Source organism: Rhinichthys klamathensis, unplaced genomic scaffold (genome assembly GCF_029890125.1).
Source record: "Rhinichthys klamathensis goyatoka isolate OS25496 unplaced genomic scaffold, OSU_Roscu_1.1 h1tg000401l_1, whole genome shotgun sequence".
Taxonomy (NCBI): Eukaryota; Metazoa; Chordata; class Actinopteri; order Cypriniformes; family Leuciscidae; genus Rhinichthys; species Rhinichthys klamathensis.
In genome coordinates this window covers 1,517,838-1,543,494 of record NW_026606902.1, presented here as the reverse complement: position 1 = coordinate 1,543,494, position 25,657 = coordinate 1,517,838, and the positions used below count along the sequence as shown (strand labels likewise).

The 25,657-nt window shown below is 40.0% G+C and overlaps 2 protein-coding genes across 12 annotated transcripts in view; both read right to left on the bottom strand.

Moving 5' to 3' along the window:
* Positions 1-215: 215 nt before the first annotated feature.
* Positions 216-3,616, bottom strand: hoxb2a (homeobox B2a). The gene is made up of 2 exons (XM_056234668.1): positions 2,483-3,616; positions 216-1,670 (listed from the first exon to the last, which is right to left on the bottom strand). Exons 1-2 carry the CDS (start codon positions 2,973-2,975, stop codon positions 931-933), a joined length of 1,233 nt encoding a protein of 410 aa, XP_056090643.1. The 5' UTR covers positions 2,976-3,616; the 3' UTR covers positions 216-930.
* Positions 3,617-5,443: 1,827 nt separating this feature from the next.
* Positions 5,444-25,657, bottom strand: part of hoxb3a (homeobox B3a) — a 51,374-nt gene continuing 31,160 nt past the window's right edge. For 4 of the 11 annotated variants that reach the window (XM_056234656.1, XM_056234659.1, XM_056234657.1 and 1 more), the window contains exons 3-5: positions 14,708-14,774; positions 8,284-8,881; positions 5,444-7,594 (exon numbers count right to left, since the gene is read on the bottom strand). In XM_056234656.1, coding sequence (XP_056090631.1) covers positions 6,834-7,594; positions 8,284-8,773 — 1,251 coding nt within the window. In that variant the 5' untranslated portion in view covers positions 8,774-8,881; positions 14,708-14,774 and the 3' untranslated portion in view covers positions 5,444-6,833. The other 7 variants (XM_056234660.1, XM_056234663.1, XM_056234665.1 and 4 more) reach the window with 7 other exon arrangements.

Here is a 25,657-nt window from a genome sequence, read left to right as displayed (position 1 = left end):
ATAGATTTAGATTTACTACAAGTTTTAGTAGCTTATAGGCTATTCTTTTTTTTCCCCTGAGTATATGCAGTTCCAACCTCTCTCTTTTGTAAGAATACTAATAACACAGAATATCACTCATCACAATATAATGATGGTTACAAATTAATAATAATAATAATAATATTTGCATACTGTTAATAATGTTCTTCAAAAAAACATTAATTCAACCTACGGACTGAATTGTGTAGTTTCATCACCATACATCAATACCAAGGAGAAAGAACAAATTCTTAAAATGAATGTCTTGATTTGTATTAAAATAAATAAACATTCTTTATAATGAAAAAAATTCGTTAAACCTTAGAGAATCAATCACACTCGCTCCAGCATATTTGTTTTTTTTTTTATTGTATTTTTATTATTTCAACTATGAAAATAACGTACAATAAATAAATTTGAAATTTACTATTAAAGAATCTCAATAAATAAACTAGTTCTAAAATTATTCAATAAGGACAACGCCCGCCTTGGGAGAATTCCTAAAAGCAGTTCAACTACCCTTATGTCTGACACAATTCCTGAGATTCCAATGATTGAGTTTCACTGAAAAAGTCCGCAACCATTCATCTGTTAGTCGAGATAAACTAAAATCCGAGAATCAAAAGGCAATAAAATACCTGAAACTTCGACAGGGGCCTTCCTGATGTGTATTCAAAAAAGATTACATCATCGTATTTTCAAAATAATGGACAATTTATTTCCGTGTTGGCGTAGCTTCACGCCTTTTTTGTTTTTCATTCTTTTAAAAAAATTAGGTAAATGTTTTTTTTTTCACTCTTTTTCTGTCATATTATAGGAATGTTGCGGTCGAGAACCAATCACGACCCTGCAATAAGATGTAGTTCGATTGTTCTTGTATGCGTTGTGATGTTTTTTTTTTTTCTTTTTTCAGAACTGTAAATGTTGCAAATCTATAGTACAAAGGGTGCTCGTAAACAAGTCAAAATCTTCCTCGGAAAAGTCAACTGGACTGTCCAGTGAGCTCTGCAAACTCGGCGATAAAGCGTCCGAAATCTGTAGGCAGGAGTCCGTCGAAAAGAAATTCAAATCGGGTAGAGAGGTTGCATCCTGCGGCTCTGTGAATGAATGCTCCGGTCCAGCTGCTCGGCCCTCAGTCATTGTAGTGGGGTTATCTGCAGTAGGCGTTGGATACGGGGGGGAGTGAACCGCTGTGTCAGGAACAGATGCAGGCTCCGGCTGGTTCGCCTGGCCATCTTCAGGCGTGGGCTGGCTTTTGTCCGCACTGTTCGTGTAGGAGGCAGTTGTCGGGCACGTCTCACTCTCGGAGACTGCGGCCGAACCAGAGCCAGAACCAGATACTTCCACAGATTGGCTCGAATACGGTGAAGCAGCGTCGGTTCCCTCCAGGAGCTCGAAACCGCTGGGCTCGCCTTCTTGCCCGTCCCGGTGGTGCGTAGTTTGCCGTTTGTGCTTCATGCGTCGATTTTGAAACCACACTTTAACTTGGCGCTCGGTTAGATCCAGAAGTGCTGCTATTTCAACGCGCCGGGGCCGACAGAGGTATTTGTTAAAGTGAAACTCCTTCTCCAATTCAAGTAGCTGCGTGTTGGTGTATGCGGTCCTCAGCCTCCGTGAACCGCTGCCATTATCCAGTCCACCTTGAGCCTCTGCAAGAATCAAAACAGAAATAAGGCGAAGTCATCAAACTTTATGTGAGAAATTGTCCAGATGACAGTAAAATCCCAGTGTAGAACAGCCCTGCGGTTTGGGCTTGTCATGTAGCAATGACTGCAATGGTTAGGCATGTCTTGTGGTAATAGACCAGCGTGGTGTACAAGCGGTATTTTAGTAAGCCCCATATTTTGTAGCGTTCCGCAGCTTTCACAATATATATAGGCTACTGATATCCAAAATGGCTCCCCAAGCAATGAAACATGGTTATGAATGAATATCGAGTCGCAGCTGAGATCAATTGCGATTACATCCTTATTATAGATCAAGATACTATCTGCAGGAGAGTAATCTTTCAGAATGTGCACAGTTTTGTAGCCTATATATGCTAAGAAATGGGGGAGGGGTGCCTTTTTATCTTTTTAAGACATTACAGCAACGGGATTTAAAAAAATATATATGCACAACAATCATCCATGCTTAATGGTGCTTGAAACGTAGACATCAGATGAAATTACACAATTATTCCTAAATACAGGGGGCTCGTCAGACGTGAAATACTAGCCCATCCAAAGCAGGTTATGCTGTACATCAGATATAAATACGACAAAGAACAACTTCGACAGGGCTTTTTTTATTTGCGTAAATATAGAAGCATGTGAAATGTAACTGTAATAATTCTAGATTATAATAGCAGGCAATACGTTTTAGCTATATTGACATCTATTCAAGTCACGAATCATTCAGGAAAAAATGTCCAAAATGAAGAAATGCAGAACAAACGCGGTCACTGCTTTGATAAACGTACCTGTCGGGGACTCCAGTCCCGCGGTTGTGTAGCCGGAGGATGCCTGAGAAGGGGAGGCTGCTGCAGCAGCAGTGGCTCCGGGCTTGGGGCACTTCTTCGAGGATTTTTTCTCTTTCATCCATGGGAACTCGTGGGCCAGAGGTGCACCACCCGACAGCGGGGCCGGGCCTTGCTGGTGCTGCGTCGGCGGTGCTGTTTGTGTCCGGAGCTGGAGGCCATTGGAGGCAGTTCGCTTTTGGCTCCTCGGTCGCGCCTGGTTGCCTGTGCAGGGACTCAGACTAGGGATGGTGTGCTCGAAAGGAGGTGGAATTGCTGTCGAGTCCTTGATTGATGAAGTTTGAAATGACTCCAGGACAGCGGGGAAAGACGTCAGGCACTCTGCAAGGGAAGGCTGGCTGTTGATGAACCCAATCTCCCTCTCAAATTCAAAATTCATCGCTTCGCCTGGGCAAAAAGGGCGTCCAGCGACACCAACATACGCAAAAAATAACATCCAAAAAGCTAGGATTTATTTTGCGTTCCTGCTATGACGGCATTTGCGGGCTTTAATAATTGTGTATATTGGTGATATTACTAGCGTATGGGGACCAGGGTCTACTAAACTGAAGACTATGGGCGAAATTGCAGCCAATTCCTGGTCACATGACTCATCTCAGCCAATCGAAATTCGGGGCCTGGTGGCAAAAGAAAGCAATATTTGTCTGAATTGATAAAAAAAATACAACAGGATATTATAATCCAGTTCTTATAGTAACATGGAAGAAATAAAAAAAAAAAAAAACACTTGCCATGTGCTCGGACAGCCCTGTTTTGTCGTGAGAGGTAAAGTGAGGGCCTCTTATGCTAGACGACAACAATCCAAATGCAGAACTACCGGTGATGTAATTCACAGGCCTTGTCTGATAAGCACATCCACAATATGGCTTCTTGCGAATTTACAATCAAGGGCCATTAATCTTAAAACTTTTGACAAGACTAACAGACAAGAGATGTAGCTCTTGAAATATTTATTTTATCAAACACATAAATACGGATGTACAGGAGTGATGTTGAGATTGTCTGCCACATTTACCGAATAGGAGATTCCCAGCCATTGACACACAAATAAATTATTTTGGGTTTTACCTTTATTTTTTTATTATTATTTTTTTACGCAGAATCGGAAGAACTGCTGAAACCTGGGACCTTAAAGCGCGTAAGTTTGCACTAAATCCAGGTTAGATAATTGTCAATTAATAATATATTTCTATTGGATATTATTATTTTACTTTTTAATTTAAAAAAAGTGTAAGACATATAATACCGCAGGAAAAATAGTTTTGATGTGTTTGTATGTGAAACATTTGTTGATGTGACAACCAAAAGTTCATCATGAGGTCGCGTTTACAAATGGAAATTGCGAATATTGACTTGAACACGTTCTATTGCAGATTGGACAATATAATGTTTCTTGATGAAAAACTAAGCAAAATTGGTTGCGTCAAAGTCTAAAACGAATGGGAAAAGGGGGTAGATATTTTTAGAGCAAGAGTAGAGAGGCTGCGAGGGTGATCAATCTTTTCGCCGGCAAAGCGCTTGACAGCAGCCACCCTCAAGAATTCGCCTTTTTCCTCCAAGATCACAACAAAGAAAACCCCCATTATACCCTCGTAGATTTGTGGATTTTTTTCCAGAATTATCTCTTTTTTTCTGCATTGGAAACATTCTATTGGCGCGTCGCACTGATAGGATTATTAAAACTAAATTGTGTTTCAGATAGCTGTAATCTGAAATTGACTTCGTAATATTTCGGATTTGCAACCCGGGCTTCTTTTCGTCGTTTTTCTCGTCTAAAAGAACAGTGGAAACAGATATAAACCTGCGTGGGTGTCTGGGAATTTTAAAGGAAATACAAAGCAAGCTGTAGGCCGTGGGCGCTTCGGAAAGGCTTCAGTCTGAAAGGCCCTCCTTCACTACAGAACGGAGCTGACTGCGATGGACTGGGACGCACTGATAATCTCTCCTTTTATATTTGTCGTCTGTTTTTTATGTTTCTATTTCGGAGAGTACTTACATAAACAATTATCAAGTTAAAATATTTTTCTTTCTTTTTTTTCCACTGGATTTTTCCCACTGAAAAATGATGTTCTGGGACGATTTGTACAACATTTTGCGTTAAAAGCTTAAAGGAATTTATATCATCCGAGGGACAGCGGTTTTTAATTCATTTCTTAAGATCTATCTATCTGGATTGCACGAAATAATTTTTAGTATTTTAATATTTGATATCTTATGTTTGTACACTGTACCTCCAAATGTGACTATTTTCTGTGTAGTTAAAAATACAAGAACTTGCTTCTTGTGCACCTTTTTATTCTGATAAACGTGTTGATGTATTTTTATTAGATATTTAGACACATTGAGGCATATACATGTTTGTAACAGTATAAAAAGTGTAATCCAATACAACAATCACATGTTGAGAGAATGATCACAAACCGCTAAATGTGTATTTGTGTTTTGCGCATGCCATGGAAATTGTTTCATGTTATTATCACTGTTATTCTAATATATTTATTTTGTATTCACACGGTTGCAAATTTGTGTGCTCTATTTTTTATACAATACATTAATTCGTTTAGTTGTATTTAAAGCCTGGGTATGCTCAAATCAAATCTGTATTAAATGAATGAGCTCGTAAAGCAACGCAACCTACAATAATCGGCTGAGATCCAACAACCAGAAATACGTTTAGTCAGCATTTACCTGTATCTGTCTGCTTTAAATTTGGGATTATTTGTAATCATTTGTTTTAATTCCATAACCAGTAATACAAGGGTTCAGCGATTCCATTGGACCCCCTTCACGTGACCATTGCAGGCGCGGCCTCCAGGGCTCTTTCACAGGCCTCGAGGAACCCCCACCCCCACCCCTTGTGCCTGTATATCTGTTTGGTAAACTCATGAACTTATAGAGTGGAAATGAATAACATAACATTTTATTAAAGAATTGTTCAACAACCAACTCTTAACAAGGAAATAAAAGTAGTTACAAAGGACAAATGAAGTTCTCAAAATGTTTCGCTATATTTCGTCTAATTCTCGACTATGCGGGAACGGTTTGATTCCGTTCTTGCGCCCCCTGTACAAGTCAAGACATTATTTATACAAGGGTAACATAAACCTACATATTTCTAAAATACAAGAACTAAAAATTAATTTGTTACAATGACAAGAACACAGCGTCTTTTTATAACAGGTAGATACTAAAAAAGTACATTTTATCGATATAAATACATGGGGATAAATAATACAAAAAAGAAAGTATTTAAACTGGCTATAACAAATAAATATATATTTATGAATGTTCACTTGAACACACTTAGCGAAAGACGCTGATTGAAGGTCTTCCGATTCAAAATAAGATTTACTTTTCTTCCTCACCCATTAAATGTAAACTCTAAGTGCAACAATGATGCCCAGACCAGAGCGCATTAGGCGTAAACAGAGACGTCTGCGCTGTAGCTTGGTTTCCCGGACATTCATTTTTGTTCAAATATACCCTGTTTCCACGTTAAGTCAAGATATGAGAAAATGTGGGCCTTTTATATTAGTTTGGACTAATGTAGGTCAACCCAAAGATTGGGAAAGATAGAGAACTGGGGAAGGGAGTATGAGGGAGAGGGAGGGGACAGCGAGTTGAGGGAATGAGCTTTAATTTACTAGTATTCTCAACTCTTCTTTTTTACCCTGTGTCAAAGCCATAACAAAATTATATTTATTTCTCATTAATAGTGATAGGTAGCATAGTGTATAACGGACTTAAAAGAGATGAATATCTTTATCACCGTCTTGCTAAAGACAAGGTGCCACTCTGCTGCAGTTTTGGGAACAAGTTAATAAAAAATTGACATTTGTGTGACGTTTTTAAAAAAGAGGTATGTGAAATAAGGGTAGTGGACGAAAACAATCCAGTGGTTTTCTTGCACCAGTAAGTTTAAATGTAGGGTATACCGTACCACTCTCCAAAGTGTGAGGAATGCAGTGACAATGCTGAAGAAGTACACAAACATTTAAGATAATGTAATGAGGTCATACAGCTAGACAGTCTATTCCTTGGCATAAACTAGCCACTTTTCACTTTTACACTTTACAGTGTATCATTTTAAAGGGGTATTTAGACCTATGGATACTAAATTCAGGTATGTTCACGTATGAATGAAAGGACAACATTGACATTAACCGGTGTTCTAGTCATGGCAAGAAACCACTGGATCATCTTTTTCAACCCCATTGCATCGCCCCATGGGTTAGTCTGTTTCGTTTTGTCTTCCTTTCATTTTTTTTTATTTATTATTATTTGTCCAAACCTGCTACAGATGAGTCAACTTGGGGGCTTCTTGGATTCTACCCTGAGAAGGATGGTGCGCAGACAGATCCGTGTATGTCGGATGTGGGTCACACGGTCCATGGTGCTGGTTCGTCGACATCTGTGTGGCACCGTTGTAGTCCATGCTTGCCGACTGGTGGTGTGGTAGGTGATTGAGGCCATACATAGAAGGCCCAGTGGCAGGCATGGCATCAACATAGCTACCTCCCACATACACGGGGCTACCCTGCATGTTTGGTGTCCCATAGGTGCCACTGTTACCCTGTAGCCCGTGTGGGTCATAATCCGGTGCAGTGTTTCCATACTTCTGTTGGGGTGGGCAACCTTTCATTGGGTTCTGATAGGCTGTTGACATGGCATATGCATTTTGATGGGGCTTGTTAAAAGATGGTGGGGAGGGAGCGTCATAACTGCCCATTGAGTGCATAGAGTTCATGAAACCAGCTGAGGACTGCATTGGAAGAGGTGGGCTTCCTGTGGGGGACGGCCCCCCTGAGGACGAGCCGATGCCTTTCAACTTTTGATCTTTCTTGTACTTCATCCGCCTGTTCTGGAACCAAATCTTGATCTGCCGCTCGCTAAGGTTGAGCAGATTGGCCATCTCCACGCGCCTCGGCCGGCACAGGTATCGGTTGAAGTGAAACTCCTTCTCGAGCTCCACCAGCTGAGCGCTGGTGTAAGCGGTGCGTGCTCTCTTGGAAGCTGCAGAACCCGGAGGGCTTTTCTCACCACCGCTGCTCTCCGCTGGGGTGAGAATGAAATAAAACATAATTACTCCACACGGAAATTGAATGCATCGTTCCCACTAATAAAGCCGGCCATGAAAAACTTATCCCCCTGATATTGGTTGTCAACACTTCATAACTTTGGCATTTATTAAGAGACGCATGCCCTTACATTGACCTTGTGTATGTAAATCACATTACAACTAAAGCCCAGGGCCAGAATTGTACGGTGCACTAGGCAACGGTGTGTTTGCTACATGGTTTGTCTTTTAAATGGTTTACAGGGAGGATTAGAAAGAAAGAAACCTCTATGTGCAAATTCAGAGGCTTGTGGGATAAATCTTCTGTTATCTGGACACAATAATTATGTATGACAAGTGATGTGGCATTACTGCAATCTAAAATCTAAACAATAATCTTTGTGTACTGCCGTTTTATCTTCTGCCGCTTTTATAGTGAAAGATATTCAGAGCATATAATCATCACAATTCTTAGACTTTTTTTTAAGCTGTACAATAAACCTGGCTGGCCTGTCCCCTTGTTAAACATATTGAAAAGTTTGAAAGGAGCATGGTCCGATTTAGTCCCACCCCTATTCTATCCTCTTTCAAGCTAATAATGTTGACCAACATCTGTCTCGGTCAAGAAGGGTGAGAAAAGGAGAGAATAGAACAGAACAGAAGAGAAGAGGGGGTTTGGCAAACACACCGTTAGCTGAGCTTGCACTAGGGGAGCTGTTTTTTTGCTTGGTGTTCTGACGTGACTCCTTCATCCAAGGAAAGATTTGCTTCGTGAGAGTTGGGTTTGGGGCCAGAGAAGACGACTTGGATGACGATTTGGCTGTGCCCCCGCCGCCAGCCCCGCCACCACCGCTACTGCCTGGCTGCTGGGTGGCATTTGAGGCAGCAACGTTTACAGCGTTCTGAGGAGGGGAAACCTGGGGGGGTGGGTGGTGTTCAGGTGGCAGACTGGGCCGCATGCAGCTCCCATTAAGCTCTTTCGTCTTGGCATGCTGAGGCTGTGGGGGTGCGCTGGTGCCGAGCGACTGTAGGGAGCATGCAGACCTTTGGTAGTCACCCTCAAGATGCGCTGAGTTCTGGAAGGCTGGTGCCGGGGCATCATAGCCAAAACCGTTTGCCCCCTGGTACGAGTATCCTCCGAAAAGTGTCGAGTTGTCGTAGTAGGTCGTTTTCTGCATTTCCAAAAATCGAGTTACCGGCTACCAGGGTCCTGACGACCTTCTGGAAGAACATTGGCACTAGATGTCACGTGACGGTCTCTTTCCAATGGCCTCTTGGAAGCTGACCTGAAAGGTTATAAGAGGCACATAATAAGAGGGGCGCGAGGTAAATCCATCTTACTGCACTGAAAGACGCCATGACATGAATAGCATGTTCCCACAACACAGCCTGCAGATGCTCTCTCTCTCTTTCCTCTCTCTCTTCACTCCCTCTCAAACTACACATAAGGTTTTGAACTGGCATACTCCATTTTATAAAAAATAATTGTTTGTTTGCATTGCATGTTATTTAAATTGTACTTTAAATGACAGATTTATCTTGCCTTTGTTCTCCAAATAAATAAATAAAACGTTTTGTCCTGTGGTCATTGTTCCTACTGATATGCAAGTATTTAGGTAGGAAGGGAAATAAATAAATCAATAAATACATGCATACATGCATGCATAAATAATCTCTTGTCATAAAAATAAAGATGTTACAATTCACTGGCCAAGATGCATTTTAGGTGGTAATTGTTGACACTAGGGCTCCATTCTAAGATCTCTGATATTGTGTAAAAACATTTCATATATATTTATTTTTTGCAATTGAAACAGAACTTAACAAACGCAATGAAAGACAACAACGCGTTATTAAAAAAAAAAAATTAAACTTGGACAAAACAGACGATCTCTGCGGACATTTGAGAGAGCTCTTGTCTCAAACACAAAGGGAATCTTTGGAGGGCTTTCTCCAGTTACAAACAAACGTATTTGGGCAACATTAAAACCTGACAAACCGGCACTGTGTTTCTTTAACTTTGTCGCTGGCCTTTATGGGCGCAGAGGGAAAGCTTCACCGGACGGTGTTATTCATAATAGTCGCAGGACCAAAAATAGACAAATCCAGCCCTTTAAAAAGCTCAAGACCTCGCAGCTTGGCTCTGGGGTTGCTGAGAGGACCGGGCGAGAAACGATCACTCAAACACTTACAGGCACCTGGCATTTATTCTCACTCACTCGCCTGGGTAGTAAATGTTATTAAAAAAGACGAAGGGAAGCCAATAAATTGCATAAGGTGTTTTAAGAAAGAACTACTAAGGCTTTTGCTTTATCAGATACTTGCACGTTCAATTCACAGTGGGCAAAACCATTTTAACTATTTCGAGTCCTTTACCCATAGATAAAATTACCTTGGCATTTTTCATTAATTATGTGTATATTTCTATAAATGACACACAAATGTATTCAGATGACTGGAAGACCACATTAGTAGTTTAATGCTGTCCTATATTTCGTTTGCTACACATGGCAATTATAATGAAGGCCTGATTTACATAAACCCTGTTTTGCGTCCTGTGCTTTTTTCTATCGTTGTGAAAATCAAATGCAAAAAATATATATAGGCCTATATATTCATTTGATCAAGTAAAAAAAAATGTTTACTGGTTGATATAATTGTAATTTTATTTATCGTATAATAAAGTGTTCCAGGAAAAAAAACATAATTGGTCTAGCTAAATACTAACTAAATGAATCATCCTTATAATTTTCTAAAACCGTGTGTATGTACAGCCTATGTGTGTGTTATATAACAATATATTGTTGTTTGTTTAAAAGAAAAAGAAAACTGGTTTAATATTTTGAACCAACATTATAAGCTTTAGAGCTCACAAATACAGTATTGCAGAAGCTAACTCAAAGAAAAAAATCCTTTGTTAAAATGGACTGGAATAGACAGTGAATTTGTCTTTCTCTGACTGATAATGATTCTTACTGATTGCAAAATGTACTTCCCTGCAATAAATGGATATTTCTAATTCTACGATTAATATTTTATTATTTAGAAAAAATTGTAAACATTGAGATGTTTGTGCTTCTGTCGAATAAAGCGTAAATGTGAGCTACAGCTTTTGGACATCAACTCAGTCTCAACACGTCACAAATGTCGGTCATTTATCTTCGAAGAGGACGGCCGGAATCCTAATCATTTACTCTAAGGAATTGTACAGGGGAGAGAAAAGGGGAGAGGAAGAGGGGGATATAAAAACAGGCATAATAGATATGAAATCATATCGCTGTTCCATTTAATGGAACACGTAATGTCTTGGCCCTCTTGTTACGGTAACACAATAACCAACTTTTCTGTAGATCCAGCCCTAATACAATTACGGAGTCGAAAGCGGACGTAGTAGGAGCAGGACCAACCCAAACGTCAACAAAAACAACACTGCTTGGGCGCCTCTTTGCTATTCGAAAATAAGTTACCTGATATTTATGTAAATATTAAACGGATAGCTTACATATAACCCCCAAAAATATAGTAAATAGTATGTCGATTAGAGAGACCCACAGTCTTTGCATTCGGAAAGAACAGGCCTTAAACGTGCAAATTCAATATCAAATGAAAACACACCTTGGTGCAAATCGAAGCATTTGCCGAAATCGTTAAAATCATTTGAATATTGCATACTGACGTTTAACCACGGCGTTTTATTTGCTCGCGTAAAATCACCACCTCAGTCTTGAACATAAACTCACGCTTTTCCTACCAAAGCATTTATGAAAACAAACATCCCCCCAAAATGATCTCCTTTGTTATGTAACAAAGCCAAAATTAGACTAGATAACACAATCTTGAGTGCATTTATTCAGAGGTAGCGAAAGAAAGCTCCAGCTTCAATGGAAGCTTAAAGCATTGTGAACTCTTCTTGAACCGCGTTTGGAGTCATACGGTCATAAATCACTAGGACACACATACCGCCATTCACAAACTGATAGCCTATTTCAGACCAGCTTACCTTAGCCTCTGACGAGAGACGCGCGGGCAGGCATCATATTTTCCACATTCGGACACGCTGCAATCAATAAAGAAGCCCAAAGCTCATACCAGTTTCGATATTCCAGCCAGACAGCGCGCGTCAAACGCCGGGTATCTCGAGCACGGCTGCCCCGCGCCAGAGTGCGGGCGCTGCTGGACGATTCCCCTCGGCTCGCGAAAGGGGGAGACGGTCTAGCATTAAAGATCTGAGGTATGCGAGGGGGGCTGCAAATGGACAGGCAGCACTGCTCCTGGCCGCCCTGTCGACTGGTACGCCCTGCTCGCAGATAACAATGGCCTCAGATTTCGCCTTCAATCTCCCCTCGCCTTTTCCTCATGGCGCAAAATTGAACATCATAATCCGATGTGGGCTCCCGACTCGCCGAAACATCTCCCCGTCTCATGTCGGGGCCCGGGGTCTGCTGGTATTATTTGCTCGTTTTTGCTAGGTTATTGTATGTAGTCAACACCAGGCCTTTCCAGCTATTGGAAATAACGGAACAGGCTGGATGTGAGAGGCTCAAGCGTTAATCCCCATCAAACAGCGTCACCAGTGAAAACTTATGCTAATTGCAGGCGCTCGGGACAAGATAAAGGTCTACAACGGAAGCTGAATAGTTTTTTACCCGAGTCACTTTCACTTGTGTGGTTGAACTATTATCCTCTAGTAACATTGTTTAGCAGGCAACTATAGCAGAGAGGACCCATTTCTCGCTCCCTCTCTTACTCTACCGGTGTATATTAAATTACCAGGAAGTACGTTCTCAGCGCCGGCTTGCCTCTTGCTTGAGGCAGAAACAACATTCTATCTGTATTGTTAATATTTCATCACATCCCTGCCAACACACCCAACTATAATAACTTATGCGCAAAATATATATAAAAAAAACAATGAGGTGGGGGTGTAAGAACAAGAGAACAGACAACAGGCGGACTTGAAACCTGAGGGAGGGGTGTGAAAACAAATCACCAAAAAGAAAAAAAGAAAGATTTTTTTTTTATATTAAGAAGCTCTGTCGAGTTCTGGTCACACAAGTCCTGCGAGTATCATGGATGGCGCGTGCACGTTAAAAATAGACGAGATAGTGCCTTCTGTTTTTATGTAGGCTATACATAAAGAGAAAAATATAAACATATCCTTTAAGGGTGGAGGACAGAAGGGGAAAATACGATACGAGAAAAACGCGAAAAGGAAACAAGGACAAAAGCCGGCGCGAGACCAAGATGGAAAAAAAGAAAAGAAAAAAAACACCAGGAAAGTGTTCAAGAGATATTGCTACTTCTCTCTCCTTAAGCCAAACACTACGTCTCCCTCTCTCTTTACTCTCTCTCTCTCTATTTTTATTATTCAGGACACTACCCCCGTCGTTTATGGCTACGTAAGATTTATGACTTCCACCATACACAGGCAGCTGTAAACAGGCAACTTTAAAAAGATGCATTTCTTCTAGGTGCTTGAATAGAGAGCATCACCAACGGTGTGGGAGGAAGGCACAAGGCAAAAATGTAGGTGTCTGCAACTTTTTACTAAACGGCATTGTTCCTTTTTTTGCAACCTTGCTAAAAGGATCCAATGGGGAGCCACTTAAAAGGGTACTAATTAACTAATACGTGGGCTGAGGCAACGAAATGCAGAAAACACTATTTCTACTCTTCCATTTTGCCATCTTTCAGCTGTGATGTAAACATTAACAAACTGTTATTGTTCAGTCAGTGGGTCAAATTTTACAGTTCGGATTATGACGTGCTGGTTTTCATGGACTGGGATTCATGTTGTTAATTTTCATAAAAAGGACAGCATATTGAGCTGCGCGGTGATGGATGTTACATTCCTCGTTCTTTTCCAATGGAATACAAAAAAAGACAACCACAGCCTCGGTGCATTATTTCCATGGATGTACATTTCGAGAAACCAGGAAAAAAACTACACTTCCGGACATTCTATCCTACCTCACACGGATCCCTGGATACTCGTTTTGAAATTAAAATCAATGAGTTCGTTTAAATAGATTTTAAATCTACTGTATGTTTGTGTTGGTATATTAAAGTATTGAAATTGTTCAATTATACAAACAACATTTATATGCAGCTGTATGGAGCATTGTATGCTGTTATTTCTACAAAATTCCATTGTTTTTTTAAGAGTAATGAAAAGTAAAAACTGTTGCAAACCGTTGCTATAAGCGGTTTCATTCAGTATTGTAGGAACAATTTAAAGAGAAAATTGTTAAGTTCATAGGACAATGGTCTTTAAAAAATAATGGCATTAATGGAAAAAAAAAAATCAGAATGCTATGCCCCTGAAATTAATAAATGGCAAACAAGAAGACACCAAAACAGCTCTAGTAGCCTTTTGGCAAAACAATTAATGAGCTGTTGTTAATGTTGTTGTTTGTATGTTTATTTACATTGAAAAAAAACATGTTGTGAGTGTTATTCTAGCGTGGGATTTACTGTGAGTTGCGAGTCACCGTTTGCTAAGCAATTATTTAAGGCGTCAAACATTTCTCAAAGACTGCAAATAAATGTTACGCATGAGCAGCCTCAAAAATAAAACAGCACGTAATCACCATCCCAATCCCTATATATCATTGTAAACAAGATTTCTGTTTCAATCAGACATTAACTGGGTTTTTTTTTCCCAGACTCAACATTCTATACACTTTAAAAACAACCTAGATGCAACACACTCGAAATGCGCATCGATCAATATAGCAAATAGCATAGGGGACTGCAAAGGTTCGCGAGATTTGTTCCCCCAGTATGCAACGGTATAATTGCCATCCAAATTGGGATCATTATATGTAATCAAACATGCATTTGTATGCCATTGCATTATATGCTATTTCAGCTAGAATCCTGATGTTACATTGTATAAAAACTGCTTCGAAATGAAAACATTTTAATAAAGCATGCGAATTTTCTGATTTGTTTTATTCTTTGAATCAGTTGAAATATAAATTCAGATTTCATAATAATACCAATGTTTAATTTTTTTTTAATGCAATGGGAAAAAAAATAGTCTCTTTCCCAAACACATTACCAGAGGGTATAAATCACTGTCAAACTCAAAAAAAGATTTAATCACTTACCGAGATATTGTCCTTTATCACTTCTAGATTTTATGCAAGGATACAACTTCTTGATAACGAGAAGGAACTGTAAGTAGAGGGACAGAAAAAAAAGAGATGCAATCAAAACGGGGTCGCCAAAAATCCAAAAGAGAACACCAGACCTCATGTAGAGAAATTGACCTCAAAGACAATTTGATGGTTGGCCACTGTTGACCGACATGTTAACCTTAAATTATGTTCGGGAATACAGAGAGAAATTCGAGGCCAACGAAAATATTTACGCTGTATCCCAAAGTCCCTTACTTCTATTGATTTTCAACATGTATTGAATTAAGCATCATATTTCTAATCATTTAAAACAGAACCTTTGGCCCTCCTAACGGATTTACTGACAGCAGAAAATGGTATGTTGAAAATCAAAACGATTCATTCTCAAAACCATACGCTCATATTTAAACACTGAAAAAACCCACAGATGAATAAAGGAATAAAAATGTAATAACAAGTATAGCAAGCTCTCCTGGCCTTGTTATAAAGAATGGCCTAGTTTTCTGTTCTGCAATATTATGCAATTGTTATTTTATAGTTATATAACATCCCAAGACAATTGACACAATAATAATAATAATAGACTAATAATAATAATAATATATAACATTAAAATAGTAAAATACAACCATCATAAACAAATTACAAAAAAGATTGACAATAATTAAATAGAACAAGCGACAACGTTCAGCAACCATTGAGAAAACCATGAAGCGCGAGCCCCACCATTCTGGTATAAAATCCACCCATAAACTTGATAAACACAGCCCTTAATCCAAACGGGTGCCCTGGAGGACCGAAAATGGATATATACAGTAGGCGATGGCCTGAACTGAAATGGAATGAAATGGCCTTGCTGGTCTGCATAGCAGCGCTTATTAAAAGTGGAATAAAAACGTTGGACGGTTTCGTTCGCCGGCTCGTGACAGCTACCCCAAACACATAAATCAAAACGAGGATTCCCCCGACCTCCCCGACTCTGCGGCCTACAGCGCTATAAAGTTATTTATTGCATCCCCGCACTTACGCACGCCGTTGGCTCGATTCCATTCCCAGCACCCGGGCCCGTTTCTACCGCTGTCCGGGTATTTTTGGGTCGATTCGTCCCCGGTATCACGCCAGCGACCCGCAGCCTTGCTGGACTAACCTAAAGTTACCTATAAAGTGAAGGGTGCTCGTGCCCCAGCAAGCAGGAACGCTGCTGCTCTCAGAACAAAGGGAGGAGGCAGCTCCCAGCCAGAAGAGCTGATGAGCCAATTTTTAGTGAGGAAAATGGAAGAGAAAGCAACCAGAGAGCAACGGCTTAGCCGAACCAGAACCAGCTTCTCCTCTGCTGCACGGAAAGCGTTCCAGAAGTGTATAATTATTGTCCAGGCTATCGAAGGCTCAGAAAGAAAACAACAGCCGGATTCACGTGCGCTCATTACTGCGGACTTTGCAACAAAGGGCTCCTGCATCATTTATATAAATGCATATTAAGTGGATACACGGGCAGTGGGAGACTGTGTTCGGTTTGTCAGACCGTTTAAATATAGTAGGAGCTACTCTCACACTCTGCATAGTTCACACTGTGAACTCATTTGCACCCATGTCTGCTCACTTCCAAAACAGTTATGCTACATTTTTAACTTTATTATCCCTCTCACCCTTGGATATTGCATCACCTCTTTGCATGGCCGTAGCCATCTGTAATATAGTTCTTCGTTTCAAGAATATATGCAACACGTACGTACGAACGTGAGAGAGTAAAACACGCAAAACTAAAAGAGGCGCGCGGCGTGGCTTTGACAGATTGGCACTGGGTTTGCAGCTTGACCTTTTCGTGGAGGTGCGATAACTCACCAGATTAATGATCAGTCAGAGGTACTTTGGAATCCCCTTGTAATGTCTTATATTTATGCATTAATCTCCCGTCCTGTACGTCCACAGGCTCTTGAGAAGCACGTATGGCACCTTCTGGAAGTCAGCGCAAATCCGACCTCATCCCATTTGTTGTCTAATTTACCAGGCGGTTGTGAACTGGCTATTTAGTAGTGACTGGGCGATACCATAAGGGCCCTCTCTCCAAAATCCAAAATAATGCCCCTGAATCCTTCGCTCACGTGACATGCATGCGTCAGAATGTCTTTTTGAAGTATTTTTCCTAGTCTTAATACATCCAAAAATAGAAAATATGCATTTTCATTCATAATCCATTCAATCGCAATTAATGACTTCTGCCCCGTTTTCTTGAGTGCCACCCAGCAAAAAACACTGATATCGCTCCCCCATCACAGAAATGTTGAGCTTTCATCAAGTCCGTTTGTTGGATTCCAGTGCTTTGAAAAGTAATGAGCTCGAACGCTTAGCATACCCAAAGGCCGAGAGAGGAGGCTGTTTTAAGCTGGGAGCGGCTAGATATGTCTTCTTTTCTCTTGCAGTCTGGCGGATGACATCCAACTTTCAACACCACAAACTTCAGTGTGAGGCCGCTGGATGCGTTAGGCCTTCTGTGGCCAATCTTTGGACGATTAAAGGCGTTTCTGCTCTCGCAGGCTGTGGGAATGGGTAGGGGGCTTGGTTTCTGACACCCACGCATATAGCATCAACTAAAGATTTCTCGTTCGCCTTACTGACCTGTGCGCAATGCTCACAACAAAGACGCTCACCGGAAAGAACTTTTTCTCATATGCGAATTAATCATTATTTATTGCTCTAGACTGGGGTCAGGTGGTTTTCTTTGTGTCAAGTTTATATGTTTGCGCTACTTAATCATATATTGTTTAATTGACGAGTTCTAAAGCTTTACCTTGATGAAAATATCGTCCAAGTGGACTTACTGGTAAGGCTAACTAAACGAAACTACAAACCTGAAGATTAGGCATTACCGCGCAACGCCCTGTAACCCTCCATGCTCTAAAAGTACTCATTCAGATGGTCTTATATAAAAGTCGAACTTTCAGCTATTCTACCACAAAGTTAATTTTTAAGGACCATCTGTGCATAGGGTGGATAATGTTTAACTTCTTTTGAATGAAGACACTGACTGAGGAAGAGACAGGGTCTTTGGGTCAACCAAGGCCCATGCCCCCAGGGTCCCCAAAACTGCCAACTTCACAAATCTGACAAATGAGCAGAGAAAATAAAAATGCACCCTGTTAGAATTGAAACAGCAGTTGGATCTGATTTTAACTTTAAGAGTAAAAGATAAGTTAAATCAGTCATTGAATGATTTATTTTGTGGTCGCTGTTTAATAGGCGCTTTAGTAAAGCTGCATAACTCCACACACCACTGCAGCTATTGGTGGCCATGAAAATCACAGACTGTGATAATTATGACAGCAATAAACTATTCTGAGACTGGAAATATACTGTATATAAAAAGCTTTATGACCTAGTTGACAGTCGCACTGTTCTTTAAATTGCTCTCTCTTACTGGTCCTCTCTCACTTTACTGTCAGTGATTTATGATAAAATCAATTAAATTATATCCACTTAGAGTTTTGTGGTTTTATTCAGACCTGTACGCTAGTTCACGGAAACCGCTGGTCACAATTTCTCTTTTGGGCTAACGACCATCAAGACAACAACAAAACCAAAAGTAGTGCTTAGAGAAGAGATTTTTCAAAATGTGTCAGAACGCGCGGATTGACTCAGAGGGCTGATTCCTGAGCTTCTAGAAGCTTTTGATGCCCATGTCTACAAGTGACAATGTAGTTTTAGCTTGTTTGATGTCAAACATTTGTGTCAGAACCTTTAAGTGATTTATAGTAAACTTTTGTTAGCATTTAATTATATAATGCCCTCGTCCTATAGGTTATATAGCCTATAGGAAATTTATCCTGTCTTAATTCAAAGAACAAACCATAATAGACAAACGTGTTACGGCTTATGCAACAGATTCTTTAAAAAAAACATTGTCTCAATTTCATATATATATAATGTATATGAATATTTATATATGAATATTCATTCATATTTATATATATATATATATATATAATATTTACATTTTCACCTATGTTAACATTCTATCTCTTCGAAATTGATAAGACTTACATTTATTATAACTTCACCGTTTATCAGTAGTAAAATGTAACAAAGATTCGAGAATGAAAATTCGTCGTTGTTTTTTTTCTTTTAAGAAATCCATGTTTAAACGAGCAGGGAGCACAGAAGAGACATTATGTTTCAATATAGCCGTCTACCTTGAGGCCACATTTGAATTATTAGCCGCTCTTTTATACCTTTGACAGCTTGCGCCTACTATAAGTTTTAGGGAGGCCACTCGTTTTACAAGCAGCAAAATTGAAAAATAATAACAAGAATAAATGGCCATAAGGCCATTTTGGGATACACGTGGCGCGATCAGTGGAAAGCAAAGCAAATGTCGAAATTAGGAGCTGTTAGTAGAATAAGCAGCCCTCTATTTAGGTCATAAATCTGTCTTCTTTTTTCTCTTTCAGACCTTTGCGCGAATCTCCACACTTTTCTAATCAGTAAGAATTTGAGAAATTAGTCTAACTGATGAAAATAAGAACGTTACAGAACCACAAGAGTAATAAAAGAAATGTAGTATGTGGGGAATGAGCCAACCTTTAGCCCTCATCGGTTACCTATTTGAAGGCAAGTGTCTCCGGTTGTTTGAAAACAAAGAAAAAAGTTTTCGAAGTCGGGCACACCCAGGGATGACTCTAGGTCACACAACGGATAATTAATGACTTGTCGGCAGAAGAGCTCGGGACACAAGGAAGAGTCCAGGCATGCGGCATCATTCGAAGCTTGCAAATCTTACCTGACATCCAGCATTCCTCCCGGTATCTCCGCCGAAGATGTGCCTTTGTATTTGGAATTTTTACGCAAATCGACGGAACAGATTGGCTACCGCGAAAGGATTGTTTTATAGATTTGAAATAATTGTTGTTCGATGAGAGAAGGTAACGTTTTATAGCTTCCTTATCGATTTAAACGTTTACATAAAACAATAAAACGAGGCTACTTTGTGGATCACAGCGTATATAGGCGCGTTGGGAACTGCTAATGCGCGCACAGCTCCACTCAGGCGTCCACAATCCCAATACTCCGGGAGCTCAGCGTTTTTCCTTCAGCCGAACCCCAGGCTTCGAGTCTTAGCGTGTGACTGCTCTGGAGCACCACTCACCAGCAGGCGAAAGATTCCACCTCTAGCCTCAAGCTGTCTGATTGCCTCTCGCTGCTTGCGCGGAGCAGGGTGGATTGACACGGTGAACTAGTGAACCAGTGGACTGACAGGACACACAGGGTGGAGAAGCCAACGGGGTTCGTTTGTCCAATAGGGTACTGCACGGCTACGGGGCCAACACATGGGCCATATGGTTATTGCAACCTGCAGGCTTCGGCAAGGGCGAACACGGTCAACCTCATTCCGATAATTGTTCCCTTTCCTGTCGACATCCAACACGTTTCTTGTCTCCTTTTTATTTTAAGGGAATTATGCAAAATTCCAATAGATATAAAATGCGTTATAGGGTAGGCTACTTGTTATTTTCCTGAGTTCACAAAAAATGCATCTGGTAGGTCTGGCTTCAGTCGATTTTGTTTTACTATCTTTGCTCGAATGCCTAGTTCCTGCATTCACTATAGCCTTACATTTCAAACCTCCAAGTTAAGTCACTGCACTTGGCTTTCGTTCTTCGAGGCTTTTGTGTGCTAGGTTGTACACTACCCACGCAGAGATAGCAGAAAACAACAGGCGCGTGCGCTCTCTCTCTCACACACACACAGACACACACACACACACACACACAGCAGACATAGACGGAAGTTCAATTATAACTATTTAAAAGTGTGATGATAATATCCATGCTATTCTTAGCCACTGCATAAAAAGGCAGACGGTGGCTCGAACATTTCCGTCTGAATTCTCTTATCGCGCTCCCCCATGCTCCTCAAATGGATGAAAAACCCGCGTGTAGCCTCTGGATAGTGTTTCTCTGCTCATTTTTCATGTGCTTTCAATCGTTGCTCTGTGTAGACCGTTATGAATTAAAGAGAGGTTTGATATTGATTTATTTCCAAATGGGTAATTATTCGTGCATTAGGAGACAGGGGAAACACCTGGAAAACTCACCTAAGCTAACATAAAACAAATCGTATACAACTGCTACTGCTGGCCTAATAAAATGACGAATCCAATGAAAGACAAAATGGCTAAAATATTAAGTATGAGACCAAAACATGATTGTATTTAGCCACCATGCTTTAGTGATAGTTGATATGTTCAACGACCATAGCTGTTTACTCGCTTTGATAGTTTAGTAATAGAAAATGCAGAACTATAATCGTTGAAGACCCTACTATGATCGTTTAAATTGTACAAATACACGACATTCATTTTATGTATTTTTATTTACTGCACATGTCAAGCATTCCACTGAAAACGGGGCGATTTAACTTAGCCATGCCGAAGTTATTTAATAATTATTATTATCATTATCATCATCATCATTATTATTGTTCTCTGCTCTATCAAATGTGGTAATGTTTGTTTTAAATAAGTCAAAATGATATAAGGTTTGAAGATTAAATAGCGAAACAGCAGCTTAGTTTATACATCGCTCCATCTTGTTAGTGTACATTTGGATGCAATAAGAGGACAATATGGCCGACATCCAATCCAAAGACTGAGGAAACTCGCTAGTGATGAACTATCGGAATACTGTCTGATAAACAAGGGGAAAAAAGGCCAACAAGCATTAACACCCCCCTATACACAGGCCAGTATCAGAACGCATAATAAATTGATATACAATTACCTGGATTTGCTTTCTTTATGGGCATTTAAATGGTTTAACTCCACGATTTTAATGCTGACATTAGCATTAATTGTATTCTTTACGGCTGGCATACTAAGATTTAAAATGTTGCATTCTTTTAGGATATTAGTGTTCATATAATGTTTTAATTGTTATTAATTAAATGTGCATGATATATATTTGCTTACAAAAAATGTTATTTAATCTATATCACTGACACTTGTGATAAACATTTTTTTGTCTGCAAGGATATGGGGACTCTTAATGTCTATCCAAACTGACTGGCATTTTGAATCATTTATTCAACCTCTGCTGTCACTAAACACGTGAAATCAGATATTAGATCTGCCTGGCGTGTCCCTGCACGAAAAAAATGTCCCATCCTTTCGCTCCCTGCGCATCCTCCAAAATGAGCTCGGATATTGTTTTTGACACAGCGCCGGGCAACAAGGAGCGCTGCTGGAATTATACATTTTGATGGTGCTCGCCATGCCGGTGTGCCCATTAATATTTGATAGGAGCCAAGGAGTTATTCTAATTTTGTTATACAAAGGTTTGTACTACCCAGATGGGGAGGAGGTGAATAAAAACAGTTGCAATGCTATAAAGCAAAGGGGCAAATAACATTATTATTATTGTTATTATTATTATTATTAGCCTATTATTATTTCTGTTGATCGGTTATTGCTGTTAGTGTTAACAGTAACATTATCGGTTTGGTTTTGGGTTTTTTTACCTTGAGCTCATAGATTCCGGTGTGTGTGTGTTTTATGTTTGTGTGAATAAAACAATAAAAAACGATTAACCTCTTTGTGGACGTTTTCTTCAGCGGCGCATGTGCGTTGCACAATTATTGCCATCTCTACGAAATAACATTAACACGTCATAAACAAGATTTACTACAGGTAAAGTCGCTCACTTGACAAGCCGCCTCCTCGTGCACAGATAAGGAGGGGGGAATCCAGTTCAAATAGTATGCCAGCCAATGAGGCAGATTTCTGTGCTATTCTTTCAGTTTTCGTCGTATTAAAATCACTTGTAGAAAAAATAGACTTGTAACAATAAAGTGGCTACTGAAAGCCTTTTGTAACTGAAGCTAATCGGAAAGCCTAATCTTAAATCAGGAAATGTCAGTCTGTTAGGTTTGTCCCACATAAAAGAGAAAATCATAAGAAGAAAAAATATCTTCTTTGTGTCAGTGACCCTCTTTTAGCTTAAAGGCAATTCAACCTCTGTCAATGTTCTAGTTAAGAATAAACTAAAGCAGTAGCTGCTCCTTTCTGCTCAGTAAGTACTCCAATTAGGTTTTTACACCATGAAGAAAAACAGCTGCAGTCCAGGTATGAGACCCCTGGCTATGAGTTTCCTGGCGGGCGCGGACACTTTTATGAGATTTACAAGGCGACGAGGCGTTCCCGTTTTGCCAAATTTAAACAAATCTTTCCTTAATTGGTAATTGCATATTCAGTAACTCAAGACCTGCAGCTACTTCATATTAGTCGCTGATCCATTGTCGTAAATCGTTCGCGATAATCAACTCGGGGGGCTTAAAGATGAGGGGAGAGAGGGCTCAGGCGAAGGGTTCGCGGGCCGTTTTCGAATCAGAAGTCGGCGAGCCTAAACGGTAATCCGGGGAATCTCTTCCTCGTGCCCGCATATCGTCGCTCGCCCATCATTTTCAAAGAGAAATGATTTATCGCGCAGACGGCCATAAACAACACAACTCCCTCACAAATACACAATGGCAGCCCCGCTGCCGCTGACACACATATCACTATAAATCAAGCGAAGTAGCTGGCTGAAAAAACGGTACAGAGAGTGAGAGAGAGAGAGAGGGACATGCAAAGGAAGGGAGAAAGATGGTTTGTGTGGGACGGTGAGGAAAAGAAGAGAAACACGCCGCTTTTCAAAAATATGTAGTAATATGAATGGAGCGCGGTGTAATGCAATGACATGTAGCATCACTCCTGTTGGCAGCTGAATTCAAACGATGGAATGGGTTTGTGAGACATACATGCATGATGACAAGGGATGGCGAGGATGAGTATTTCTGGACGATATTTACCACAACACCACAAAACAGCAAATAAATGCAAGGAGTCGGGTAAGCCTGGGACGGTGGTGGCGGCGGTAGAAGTGGCGTTCCCCGTTTCCTCGTATACTCACAAGCTTCGCACGGTGAGACGCTCCCCCGTTCGAATTTGTTTTATTGCAGCCTCCGTGAGGGTCTCTGCCTGTGCTTTTTTTCGCTCCGCTATAGGGCTTGTTTTTAAAAGGACAGTTGAATTTCACGTCAGACACTAGGAGACCATGTCTGCGATATTCCTGACGAATACATATCTATTCTGCAACCACTGCATTAATTATTTAATGAATCACGTGACCAGGAGGGGGATGGGGGCACCACGGCTTGCACGCTCGCGGGATTACTATGACCCAACTCTCCACAGCTACACTACATGCTGTTCTGTTCTTTTTATTCGTAATATGAAATTCTTCATACTATTCAGGACAAGGTAAATAAATAAAAAGTTTGTTACGGTACGAACGTATGTGGGGTAAACGGTTACCTGATAGGCTAGACATGGATTATCATAATGGGTGAATTTTTAAGTGGTACAAGTTTTATGTCTTTTATAACGCCTAGGTATGGACATTTTAATTAAAATGTGTGTTTTATTTTCAGGTGAGTTCCGTATTTAATTACGTTCATATGAGCAGCTTATACTTTTGTAATCAGCATTTTATATTTCATTTCGTTTTTCTTATTTTTCAGGAATTTTCAAGTCCAATTATTGTCTTTACTGTTATATTGATGTCTTGTTTTATTTCTTTGTAAGACTATGAATATGCATTAAAATAATGATAAATAAGAAAGAGACTCTCTGTGTGTGTATGTGTGTGTGTGTGAAGAAATTCTTACGATAACAAGCACTCTGATGAATGGCTGTTGGCATTACAACTGATATCACATACCCAATTTCCATCACTGATTCTTTGCCAGCTTATTTAACTCTACAACTACGCGTTTGACATTTTATCGAAATTAAGTCAGTTTAACGGTTTAAACTTTTTCAATGCAGAGAGCACGTTTATAACTAGTAGATTTATAGATATGATTTAGCTCAAGTTTGCCTACATTTAACTATCAAACTGTTAATTTATATTTTTATTATTACTATTAATATTCTCTGGAGTTGTTAGGTTGTGCAAAGACAGGTAACATGCGACAGATAAAGGAGGAAAAGTCTCTTGTGGAGACCCTGCCGCGAGCCCTAAGCAACAATGGTAGGGATGCCCTTCTGCACAGCGCTGAGGCAAAACGGAAACAATAGACCTGGGGCTGAGTCAAAAGAAACGGAGCAGTACAGAGACTTTGAAGGTCAAACAATAGCCTGACTTGCTGTGTGCTTCGAAGAAGTCTAGCAAATAATCTGCACCGTCTTTTCTATAGCTAATATCAGTCAAAACAGCTCGAAGGAACGAATAAAACGGGCGATTAAAGTGTAGCCAGCAGTGTAGCCATAGTTTTATCAAATGCAATTAGACTCTTTGCCAAAGAAGGTGAATGCAATAAAGATAAGCTTTGTGTGCAAATGAATCTCTGCAATTTTCTACGCCAATGTGCAATTGAATCCACGCATTTTCTCGTAGCCTAAGCAAGATAGCTGTGGCGGTGTAAATACAAACAAAAACATAGGATGTACTAGGCAATATGTGAATTACATCAATGGCAACATTAAAGCACCACTTTCTATCAAGATTAAAGCATATGTGCCTCTGCGTTTACTGCTTTGAAAGAATGAAAGGAAATTGTGTGATTCAAAAATGGATAACGATTGCACACGTGCAATGCTTTTGAAATATGGGACTTTTTTTACAAATGATTAACGATACATCTTTCAGGTTTATATAAAAAAAACGATACTGGTCATTTTGTTGGGTCTATATTTCAGTATTTACTTATAAATAAAATACATGGAGGCTAATTCTCACAACAGAAATAAAAACTGCCAAATAATAGAAATCATTCTAAAGTACAACTCGATTGTTTTGTTCTTGCATGGCTTTAAATGTTTCAGTGGCAATGATTAGATTTTTTTTTTAATTAGTGGCCAAAATCATCTAAAAAATTAAAACGAAATAA

Bases quoted from the DNA above. Each gene is read 5' to 3' on its own strand.
- hoxb2a (XM_056234668.1), bottom strand. From the start codon at position 2,975: ATGTTATTTTTTGCGTATGTTGGTGTCGCTGGACGCCCTTTTTGCCCA. The intron at 1,671-2,482 runs GTACGTTTATCA...TGATTCTTGCAG, and splicing joins GGGACTGGAGTCCCCGACAG to AGGCTCAAGGTGGACTGGAT.